A 12,607-nucleotide genomic window follows, 5' to 3' on the forward strand; every position below is an offset into this window, starting at 1 on the left:
GCTCAACATCACTCATCATCAGAGAAATGCAAGTCAAAGCCACAATGAGGTATCACCTCACACCAATCAGAATGGCCATCATCACAAAGTCTGGAAACAACAAATGTTGGAGAGGGTGTGGAGAAAAGGGAACTCTCCTGCATTGTTGGCGGGACTGTAAGTTGGTACAGCCACTATGGAAAACAATTTGGAGGTTCCTTAAAAAACTACAAATAGAACTACCATATGATCCAGTAATCCCACTACTGGGCATATACCCAAAGAAAACCATAATCCCAAAAGAAACTTGTACCATCATGTTTATTGCAGCACTCTTTACAATAGCCAGGACATGGAAGCAACCTAAATGCCCATCAACAAATGAATGGATACAGAAGATGTGGCATATATATACAATGGAATATTACTCAGCTATAAAAAGGGATGAGATGGAGCTATATGTAATGAGGTGGATAGAACTACAATCTGTCATACAGAGTGAAGTAAGTCAGAAAGAGAAAGACAAATATTGTATGCTAACTCACATATACGGAATATAAAAATGGTACTGATGAACTCAGTGACAAGAACAGGGAAGCAGATACAGAGAATGGACTGGAGAACTCGAGGTATGGGAGGGGGCGGGGGGTGAAGGGGAAACTGAGAAGAAGCGGGAGAGTAGTACAGACATATATATACTACCACCTGTAAAATAGTCAGTGGGAAGTTGTTGTATAACAAAGGGAGTCCAACTCGAGGATGGAAGATGCCTTAGAGGACTGGGGCAGGGAGGGTGGGGGGGAATCGAGGGGGGGGCGTCAAGGAAGGGAGGGAATATGGGGATATGTGTAAAAAAAACAATTGATTGAACCTGGTGTACCCCCAAAAAAAATAAAATAAAATAATAAAAAAAAAAAAATAAAAATAAAAAAATAAAAAAAAATAAAAAAAAAAAAAAAAAAAAAAAGTTGGATTTAAGCTTAGTTAGAAGGGAAGTTCATGTACTGCATACAGATGAAAATAGTGGACTTCATAACTCCATTTGGCAGACACAACCCATAAACTGGCTTAAAAATCACTTTTTTCTTTATTCTTTTTGAGCACTTTAAGTTTTTAAAGACTGATTTCTGAGAGAGGGAGTGGTTAGTTTTCAGTGGTACTTGGTCTTGATGACAGTTTTGGACCTTTAGTAAGTAATTGTGAGAGAAGATCATGTAGATTATTGCATCGTAACTCTGGTCTTATTTTTGCTGCCTCATTTGTTCTTCATCTCAGCCTCTATGAATATCTGTGGTGTCCATACGACCACTTGTCTACTTAAATTTAATAGAATTAAGATGAAATAAAATTAAAAACTTCTAAGTCATACTAGCTACATTTTAAGTGCTGCATAGCCACATGTGGCCAGTGGCTATTTTATTGCACGGTGGAGGGAATACTTATATCATCATAGAAATTTCTGTTGGATAGTGGTGCTCTAGGTCTTTAATTACTGTTGATACCAGGAAAGTACATGTCAGAAGCTTGAAATAAATGCTTTAAAAAAACCAAAACCCATCTTTTGGGTTAAAAAAAAAAAAGCATTTATTACTACTTCACTCCTAACATCTTCAGCTTTCTCAAAATTAAATATTAGCTCTTTAGGATAAGCTTTATATTTAGTTTTGATATTAGGTCTTTTTAAGGATCATTCTAATAATATTATAAAACAGAATAATAGTAGTTGTGTTAAGAACTATATCTGCCAGACTGTTTAACAGTTTTATTAAGGTATAATTGATAATACTATAAATTACACATATGTAAAGTTTAAAATTTAGTAAGTTTTGACATATGTATACACTTCTGGAACCATCATCACAGTCAGTATAATATAGTCATCACCTACAAAAGTTTCCTCATGCCCCTTTATCACTCCTCCTTCTTTTCCTCCCTCTCTCCCCACCTCCAAATAACCACTGATCTGCTTTTTGTTACGATAGATTAATCTGAATTTTCTAAAAGTTTAAGTAAATGGAGTATGCAGTATATACTCTTTTTTTCTGTCTGACTTCTTTCATTCTACAGAACTATTTTGAGATTCACCCAAGTTACGTGAGCAGATAGTTTACTTTTTTTTTTTTTGGCGGTGCCAGTGTAGCATGCAGGATTTTAGTTTACCCACCAGGGATTGAACCCCTGCCCCCTGCAGTGGAAGCGCAGAGTCTTAACCACTGGACCGCCAGGGAAGTCCCAATAGTGCATTACTTTTTTTTTGTATGGATATATCACAGCTTGTTCATCCTTTAGTCTGTTGATGACATTTGGGTTGGTTCCAGTTTGGGTTATTACTGCACTGAACATTATGCACAGGTCTTTGTATTGACATATGCTTTTATTTCTCTGAAGTAAATATCTAGGCATGAGATGGCTCGATCATATAGTAGGTTGTTTATTTAATCTTTTAAGAAACTGCAAAACTGCTTTCCAAAGATGCTGCACCATTTTACATCCCCCCAACAGAGTATAAGTGGTCCACTGGCTCCACATCTTTGCCAGTTCTTGGAATGGCCAAGCTTTTAAATTTTATCTGACAGATTATTTTAATGAGAAAAGACTGTCCTGGTAGAATCAATTCCTCCTCTTGCAACTCTTTTGTATTTAAAATGCTGCAAAAATGTTTTGTTTGTGAAAAGATTTTGACAGTTTTCTCTACATTTATTTACTCTTTATTTTTGATAGTATTTGCTAATACTGATTTGAAACTCATTTTATAGGAACCAATACATTTCCTACATTTTGACTCATATATTTTTCTTTTTTTTTGTTCTAGCGGCCCCTTTGTTGCTTTATGCAAACAGACGGGACTTGCGATTGGTTGATGCTGCAAATGGCAAAGAGAATGCTACGATTGTAGTTGGAGGCTTGGAGGATGCAGCTGCGGTGGACTTTGTGTTTGGTCATGGCTTGATATACTGGAGTGATGTCAGCGAAGAAGCCATTAAACGAACAGAGTTCAACAAAACTGAGAGTGTACAGAATGTTGTTGTTTCCGGATTATTGTCCCCTGATGGGCTGGCATGTGATTGGCTTGGAGAGAAATTGTACTGGACAGATTCTGAAACTAATCGTATTGAAGTTTCTAATTTAGATGGATCTTTACGAAAAGTTTTATTTTGGCAAGAGTTGGATCAACCTAGAGCTATTGCCTTAGATCCTTCAAGTGGGTAAGTTTTGCATAACGTACGAAGGTTATTGTATCTCCCTCTCCTGGCTGTTTTCTTTAGTATAGACACCCCTTACCTCCAAGAGAAAAGAAACATTAGACCCCAGTTTTAGATTCTTTGGGCTTCTATGTCAGGTAGATTTGAATGTGGGAAGTTAGGTCATGTTCTTAAAGTAAGGTGTGTCTGTAAGTAGTTTTTTGTTTCTGGTATCACTAATGAGATAACCATGTTTATCGTTCTGGTTTTTCTTCTGCATTTATTTTTTATAATTACAAGAGGATAATTAGAAGGTAGAGAAGAAGGAATGATAATCAGAGTAGTATTTGGTAGCTCAAGATTATATAAAAAATCTTCTGAATCTTATACCTTTTATTATATACACAAGTATTTTGTAATGCTAGTGTTTATATTAAACTGATTTTTTAATATGTCAGTGTTGAATGAAAAATAAAAATTAAGGTAAATAACTAATTTCTAGTCAGCTAAATGTGTATTTGCCATAAAAGTTTATTTTCTTTTTTTCCTAAATATTTGTGATTTTATTATATTTTTTGTAGTGCAGATATTCTCTACAGAATCACTGATTTTTCAGAAAGCTATCTCTAATTTGGGCAACACAATGTACACAGAGATCGTGGTATCCTACTACTTTTTTTTTTTGGCTGCACCTTGCGGCATATGGAACTTCCCCTACCAGGGATTGAAGCTGCGCCCCCTGCAGTGGAAGCTCGGTGTCTTAACAACTGGGCCACCAGGGAAATTCAAAAGTTTATTTTCTAATGAGAAGAGAAGCTTAAAGCTATGGGCAGATCTTATTTTAAAATGTGAACTGTGTCCCCAGTTGCTTCTCTATTACTGTGTTTCAATCCTGCCATATACAATTCCTTGCTATTTCTCTGTTGAATACATTGTCATGCCATAGTCTGTCATAGCTAGGTATAGATAACCAAACATGAACCTGAAATGAGTTAGTAATAATTGGTTACAATCAAAGATAAATAACCTGTGAATAACTCTTTTAGTACTTCGTTTTCTTTGACTTTCATGTATGTTGGAATACTTTAAAACTTTTATAGAAGGGAGTGGATTAATGTTATGTAATAAGTTAAAATTTGGGAAAAATGAAAGAAAGGCTTATAAACACTCCTTTGTCTTGATATCAGGCCCTTTTTTGGTGACAGAGGTTAAAGAAGATAACCATGTTATAGGATAATGAAAGGCTTTTTCTGACTACAAAAGATAACATGGGCATTGGTGAGTGAAATTTTAGAGTGAGAAGTTCTAGAAAACACATATATATTATATATACTTTATATAATATATAAAATGTATTTTTAGAGGGACGTTAAGAGGTATCTGCTAAAGTCGATGGTCTTTTAATAAAGCATCAGAAAATATTATACTGACTCTAGTGGTAGGAAAAAGAGTCATGTGTCCCAAGGAGAAGGTCACAGATGTTGAATGTGCAGTAAACTGTACTGACTGAAGAATTTGGTTCTTGAGAACTTGCAAGGTATTTTTGAGAAATAGAATCTGTTTTCCAACAAAGTTCGTTACGTCTCAGGGAGTGTTGAAGTGTTTCTGAGGTTTCTGTAGAGCACACAGGGTTTTGGTGCTTTCAGTGGTTGTTAGGGTGTAATTAATACTTTGATGAAAAGATAAATAGTTCTTCCCTCCCCCACCTTTTTGACAGATTCAATCTTATAACCCTAAGGGTGATGTTGGAAATTTTCCCAAATATCTATTAAATGGATAGTACGTTCAGAGCTTTGCTTTTTGTGTTCTTTTTGGGGAGAGAGGGAGAATATCTTTAAGGATTTACTATTTAAGGGTAGAAAACTTAGGAGAGAGAACTTTTCCTTCTTCAAAGCATGTTTATTTGTATTACGTGGTATGTGTGTGGAGAGGGAAGGAGTGTTAAAGGAATTAGAAGGGCCAGAAGAGCTCTGAAGGAGGTGGGTAAAACAGCTAGATTAACCACAATTTTGGAGCAGCATCTTATCATTTCTATAGGTGATAATGATTACGTGATAATATATGGTCAAGGAAGATGAGTTTATAGGCAACTTCTGACTATACAGGATCTAATAATTTAATAAGTAAATGAATCATTCTCATTTTGTCCCCTGAAACTGAGCTTTACTGGCTGGCAGGTCTGATAAGTGTCTTAGGAAGTAAATTTGCCATCTGATTAAAAAGTATTTACATTAGCATTTCTGTGGCTTAAACATTTACTAATATTTAAAACCCGAATTTGCCAAAGACTCAGCTGATAAAGCATACTGGAAGAATCAATAATAATGTGTTCTGAAGGTAGAAAGTACTGTTATTTAAGCTTCTAAGGGAGGTTCAGTGAAGAATATTTCTCGAGGCCTAAATGGGGGTTTGGTCAAACATTCAAATATCTTTCATTATTTTTGATGTCTGTAGTTAGTGTTGAGTGTGTGTGTGTAAATTCACTCCCCCTCCCCCTCAACAGTTCTTCTAAAATTTCTTTTAATTTTGGGAAAGTTATTTTGTGTCATATGGCTATTTTTTAAATTATGCAACTGGAAGCAAATAGAATGGAGCCAAATGGTATCGTTTGGTAATTAGCATGATGAAGTGTATTTAAAATTATATTTTAAACTCATGCATTTAAAATATATTTTATCAAGCAGTTTTTTAGTATTGATCTTAGATTTGTGTTAACGCTTTTAGTTTTAATGGAATAGTAATTTTGGATTGAGTATATCATTTATCAAACAGAAGAGATGATTTCCAGATTTATTTTTTAGGGGAAAAATGAAGTTTGCTTTCCAGAGAAAGTACATGAAAACAGAGCTGAGGAAAAAGGTGGCTTTATCAGAGTTCCGGGATCCTGGGTTATGAGGTTCAGAAGAGCTGACTGAGCTCTCTCACATCAGCTTATGTAAAAGGAAAGCTGTTGAATGACTGGTATTGTTTGAGCCCTGGGAACTGGTGCAGACATCTGTGTGCTTTCGGATGTATGGAGTTCTTTGTGCAATCAGTCCATTTAGCCTAGACTGAAGGAAGATTTTTATTTCCCTCCCTAAATTTGGCCTCAGTTAGTCTGAAATTTTTTTTTTTTCCTTTTGAGTGACTGGCAGTGTAGAATTCAGAATAAGGAACAGGAAAACATGTGTATGGAAATTGTTCCAGAAATGAACAATCACAGTTACAGAAAGCAGTATTCTTACTTTATTCTGAGAGATGATTCCTATGTGGCTGCTCCTGATGGTGGAGCTCCTTAATCTGATCCACAGTGACTATACTAATCTTAGTGATGTGGAGGACCTGCTGTTTCATGTACAAATAAAGCGGTTCTAAAGGTTTTTTGTTTGTTAAGAATCTGTTCATATTCCAAATCATTTTGGATATTTTTTAAAAAGTTAAACTGTAGTGATTCAGTCTGAAGTGAATTCATACTGAATAGCTTTGATACGTATTTTAAAAAGTACATTTTTATCATTGTTGAGAATGATATTAACGCAAAGTTCTGCTTTAAAAATGCTTGCAGAACTAGTTTGGTGAAAAAAGAATGGTTTACAATTTCCTTATCAGTTATGTACATAGAATTGTCATAACAAGTATGTTTAAAAGTATTTTCTATACTGGTATATCCCAGGTGACTAAAATAGTTGCTGCCACACAGTAGGTATTCAGTAAATATTTCTGAGTGACTGGACTTTATATTTTCTTTTATAATCTTATTAATTATCCTTATTAGGGACATTGGTCCCTTAAAATTTACATTCTAAGCAAACATATATTTTAGTATGGTCTTGTGAATTCTAAATCAGTATGGCTTTGATTGCAATTGTTAATTTAAAACATAATTAAGGTTATTAGTCTTTTCATTAGAGGTTATCAAGATCATATTTTATAAAAATATACTCACTGGAGCATGTTTCATGTCACATCTAGCTCTGTTATTTACCAAGCAAGTTACTTCATTTTCTTGGACCTCGATTTCCTCATGTCTAAAATGATGAGTTCCTTTCAATTTTGACATTGTTTTAAAAGAAATTTACAGAAAGTACTCTAATTTTAAAAATTGTATTTTACAGTTACACATTCAAGTCTAATTTAGGTATGTTACACTTAGAATTTTGTTTCTGCTGAACAGATTCTTCTTGAAATTATGTTTCTACTGCCCTTTTTCATGTATCATCACACTCAACCTCCTTTTTTAGGGCTGTTTCCCCTCTAAAACTAATTTAAACCTTTTTTCCAGTTCCACTTGATGTAAGCTGAAAAATATTTTAAAATGTTAAAGGATTCTTTTTGTATGAAGAATGGAAAATGTGGACCATTACTTTTAGGCAGACTATTTATATTCAGGTATGTTTGGAGATAAGTGTTTTTGAGATTATCTAAAAATTACGAGTGTGTTAGAAAAGCCACTAATCCAGGAAATCTGGATTATAGGTTTAGCTTTACCAGCCTCTGGGATAGGAATCAAGGCCCTTGGAAGTAAAAACTCTTCTTTTTTTAAGAATAAATAAATGTGTGTGTATATGTTTATATGTATCTTCAAATGTTAGTCTTTCCTCTTATAAACACCTTAACCCTCATCCAGTTTTTAATTCTTTACATCTAGTGATATACATCACATCTCAAATTGAGTTTTGATTATGTGGTCTAATATTTTTATGTTCAGTATCTCCAGGTGCACTTTTATTGAAGGAATAGTGAAAGGGAGCATTCGCAGTATAACTAAATGATTTTACCTAGCCCAGTCTCTTAATAGCTTTCTTTGCTTTTAAATGAAAGCTTTTGGGACTTCCCTGGAGGTCCAGTGAATAAGAATCCGCCTTCCAGTGCAGGGAACATGGGTTCTATCCCTGGTTGGGGAGCTAAGATTCTGCATGCTGTGTGCACAACTAGAGAGAAGCCTGTGGGCTGCACCTAAAATCTGATGCAGCCCAAAGAAAAAAAAAAAGCTTTCGTTGCTTGCAGAATTGACCTTTTAATTTATCCTTGGCAAGGAGAAGAATGAAATTTTATGAGAGTAGAGAATGGGATACCTTTAACTGAGTTCTCTGCATTTGGGGGATCTTGTGTACCCTTGCTGTATTCCAGTGTGATTGGCTCTTTAGGTGTTAGAGCAAATTACTTTGATGGCACCTGGTATTTGTGTCGTTGAACCTTTAAGATTTTGGAAGGAGGAGTCTGTGATAGCTAATTTGTGGAGTAGCAATAAAATGATTGCTTTAGTTTTTTTTTTTTGTTTTTTTTGTTTTTGCAGTATTTGATATTGATACCATATTCCTGTTAGAAGTTTTTCTCTTAAGAATTGCAGATTTTTATACTATTGGTTTTCCTACAACTTGGACCACCTCTTTCCTTTCTTTATTAACTCTTTGAGTTTAAAAGTGCATCATTTTCTTTATTCTTCCCTGAGGTGATACTGGTTACTGTAGTTTTTACACAGAAGTAGATAGCCAATTATCCATAAATCTCCATATCCTGAAGCACTGGTTCTGTGTATGAAAGATCCCTCTCTGAACTCTTCAGTAACTTACAGTCTTGAAAGGTGTCCTGGTCGCTTGGGGAAGCCTGTTTTCTGCCCATTAAATCCTGGGTCTGGTAGGGAATTTTAAGGATCTTCTGGCTAAATGCTTTCATTTTTTGGCTGAAGAAACCTAGGCCTTTGGATAAAATAAGAGAAATTCAGATTCTTTGTTAAGATTTTCCAGTTCCATGTTTGGTGCTTTTTTCTTCATGAAAAGTATCTTGCTGAAGGCATGTTTTTTTGCACATTGAATTACTTTAAAAATGCAACAGGGTAGCTTTATTTAAAAGAGTACTTTATAAGTTCTTTGTTTTTAGATCTTCTCACTATACTAATTTCTTATTTTACTATTTTTTTTTTGCATTGCACTTAATCCATTTGGGTTCAGCTGCCTTCTGCTTGCAGTATATTCTTTAATATTTCTTTCAGCAGAGGTCTGTTAATGGTAAACTCATGATCTTTGTCTGAAAATGTATTTATTTTGTCCTCATCCTTGGAATGATAATTATTTGCTTATAGAATTCTCTGTGATACTTATTTTCACTCAGTCCTTTGAGGGTATTATGACTTTAATTGCTGCTGTGAGAAGTCTGTTCTCTTTTTTTTTATGCTCTTGTTTCGTTTTTTTAAATTTATTTTTGGCTGCATTGAGTCTTCATTGCTGTGCCTGGGCTACTCTCATTACGGTAAGCAGGGGCTACTCTTCGTTGTGGTGTGTGGGCTTCTCATTGCGGTGGCTTCTCTGGTTGTGGAGCACAGGCTCTAGGCACATGGGCTTCAGTAGTTGCGGCAGATGGACTCAGTAGTTGTGGCTTGAGGGCTCTAGAGCACAGGCTCAGTAGTTGTGGTGCACGGGCTTAGTTGCCCTGTGGCATGTGGAATCTTCCTGGAGCAGGGATTGAACTCGTGTCCCCTGCATTGGCAGGCAGATTCTTAACCACTGTGCCACCAGGGAAGTCCCAGAAGTCTGTTACTTTCTAATTATCATTGCTTTGTAAGTAATTTATTATTATTTTTTCTGGTTGCTTAAATGCAGCCCTTAAGCATCCCTTAATTTTTGATATTTTGCAGTTTTGTTCACTTTGTGTCTAGATGTGGCTATGTTTTTATTTATTGTGCTTAGAACTCATTTCTAGAATATAATCATTGTTATTTATTAATTCTAGAAAATTATTATCCATTATTTTCTTACTTTTCCTTCATTCTCTTTAGTCTCCTCTGGAACTCCTGTTTGTTGTATGTGGACCATCTTATTTTCTGCTCCATGCCTCTTAATCTTGCTTTCATATCTTCTATTTATCTCTCTGGACCACTTTCTGGTTAGTTTTCGCACCTGTCTTCCAGATAATTAATTCTTTCTTCAGCTGTGCCTAATTTTGCAGTTAAATGACTCAATTGAGTTTTTTTTTTTAGTTCATATACTAAATTTTATTATTTAACAAAGCACATGTATTCTGTTACAAATTTATTTTAAAATCATCTTTCTAAACATTTCCATATTATTTCCTTCCTAATCCTATGTATTTTTATTTTATGTTTTTAAACACAAAGGGAATTGAGAATTGCCACATAGATGAAAGAGAGTCTCTTGAGAATAATGAGCAGTGGGTAAAATTTTAATGAGTGCCCAAATTTTAGGCTTGTTGTAGAACAGATTTTTTTCTTCAAATAGTTTTAAAAAATTGCTGAATTTTAAAATATTTAAGTTAATATTCTTTTCACTTTATCTTATTCATTTTACTTTTTCCTAATTTTAATATTTTCTCTTTGTTTTCAAACTACAGTCCCTCCTAGTCTAAAACTAGATGTAAAATTAAGACTTTTGAATGCCTCATCTGTTTGTGCATCTTTTACTAAATGTGATGGGAATATTCTAAGAAAATAATGGAATAATATGCCCTTCTCATTACACCATTATAGAACTTAATTTGCTATACTGTAATCACCATGTTTTCATTCTCTTTTTTTTTTTGCCTTTAATTTTTTTTTTATTTTTTTATTTTATCAGTTGAGTTTTTAATATCAGCAATTGTATTTTGCTTTTCTAGAAGTTCTTTGTGCCCCTCATTTAAAAGACATATTATGAGAAAATGTCAGCCTACATAAAAGTAGAGAATAGTTTATCAATAATATTAGACTTACAGAAAGTTACAAAAATAGTATATAGTTTTTGTGTAACCTTTACCTAGCTTCTCCCAATATTGTATTTTATGTAATCATAGAAGAGTTGTCTAAGATCAGGAAATTAATGTTGATACAATACTATTAATTAACACATAAACTATGTTTGAATTTCTCCAATTTTCCCACTGGAGTCCTTTTTGTGGTCTAGGATCCCATGTTGCATTTAGTTGTTACTTCCTTAGTCTTTTCTAATCTGGGACATTTTACCAGTCTTTGTCTTTGTAACCATGAGCTTCTGAAGATTACTGGCCAGTCATTTTGTAGAATGTCCCTCATTTAGGATTTGTCTGATATTTTCTTATGATTGGTTATACATTTTTGGCATGGCAGAGGTCGTGTTGTGCTCTTCTCAGGGCATCATATCAGCAGGTGCATGATGTGCATACTGGTGATATAATATTTGATCACTTGCTTATGGTGTTGTCTGCCAGCTTTCTTTGTTTTTTTGTATTTACTTTCTTCCCTGTTGTAATAAATATTTGAAGCTATGCAATTATCCTGTTTTCTTATCATACTTTTTAGCATTCTTTGATGGTTTTTGCTGGCAAGAGTTATTACTGTGGTGTTTGCCAAATGGTGATATTTCTAGTTCCATTGTTCCTCTTACATGCATTATTAGTTAGAATTCCACCTTAAGGAAGAGCTGTCTTGTCTTCCGTACTTATTCATTTATCCAATTATTTATACTGGTATGGACTCAGGGGCATTTATTTATTCTATAAGTTATAATCCATTACTGTCATTATTTCTTGCTCAAGTTGTCCCAGATTTTGCTGTTGGGAGTTCCTTTATATTTGCTTCTGTGTCCTTTTAACAGGCCCTCATCATTTTTTAAACACTTCTTTTACTGTCTGCATAGCAGAAGATGTTCCAGATTCATTGTGTCCTTTTTCTGCTTTACCCTTGGAATCAGCCATTTCTCCAAGGAGCTCTGTCTCCTTTTATTGGAAAATGGTATTGAGAAACTACGATCTGGAAGCTGGGTGTGTTCATACCGAATTTTCATTGCCTTTAAGTCCTCTCAGTGGAAAGAGTTAAAAATAAATGTATGTGTATACATACACCTAGTTCTGTGTGTTTTTATCTGTATCTACATATTTTTAAAAAATGAGTATTTGTTAATATCTCCAGTTCCAATCCACTGTGTACAAAATTGTGTTATAGTCTTCTCCCCGCCCCAAACCTTTGTTTGTTATTCCAGTCTATGGTAGTGAGCAACCTGATTCTCCTTATCCACAATGTATTTACTTATTTGCTCAATCTTAGTATATAGGAATTTAAGAATTGCTAACCTGTACTCTTGTGAGAAACAAATTTATTGTCTAGAATACACTACTATGAAAGTACTGTCCACAGAGTCAAAATACTGTTTTCCAAATTTATTTAGATAATTTCTTTTCTTTCCTACCTGTTGCAGTGTGGCATTTGTAATATATTTATTACTGTTTGTGTTCCATTTTGAATATCCCCTGTGTCCTGGTTGATTTTATTTATCAATTTATTTGGGGGTTATGTGAAACATTTGCCATGTTTCTAAGAGTTAGAAGTAACACAAAAAACTTTACTCAGAGTAGTGTCCTTCCTCCCTATCTTTCTACCATGGTCCCATTTCCCCTTTCTTTCCAGCTTGTTCTAGGATATCTTTTTTTTTTTAAGCTCTTTATTGGAATATAATTGCTTTACACTCTTGCACCAGCTTATGAGGTACACCAAAATGAAT

The 12,607-nt window shown here is 34.4% G+C and overlaps 1 protein-coding gene across 2 annotated transcripts in view; it reads left to right on the forward strand.

Moving 5' to 3' along the window:
- LRP6 (LDL receptor related protein 6) overlaps window positions 1-12,607 on the forward strand; it is a 178,410-nt gene that overhangs the window by 22,299 nt on the left and 143,504 nt on the right. For both annotated transcript variants that reach the window (XM_057701078.1, XM_057701077.1), the window contains one exon: window positions 2,792-3,185. In XM_057701078.1, the coding sequence (XP_057557061.1) occupies window positions 2,792-3,185 (394 nt within the window). The remainder of the gene's footprint in view (window positions 1-2,791; window positions 3,186-12,607) is intronic.

This window comes from Hippopotamus amphibius, chromosome 12 (assembly GCF_030028045.1).
Source record: "Hippopotamus amphibius kiboko isolate mHipAmp2 chromosome 12, mHipAmp2.hap2, whole genome shotgun sequence".
Taxonomy (NCBI): Eukaryota; Metazoa; Chordata; class Mammalia; order Artiodactyla; family Hippopotamidae; genus Hippopotamus; species Hippopotamus amphibius.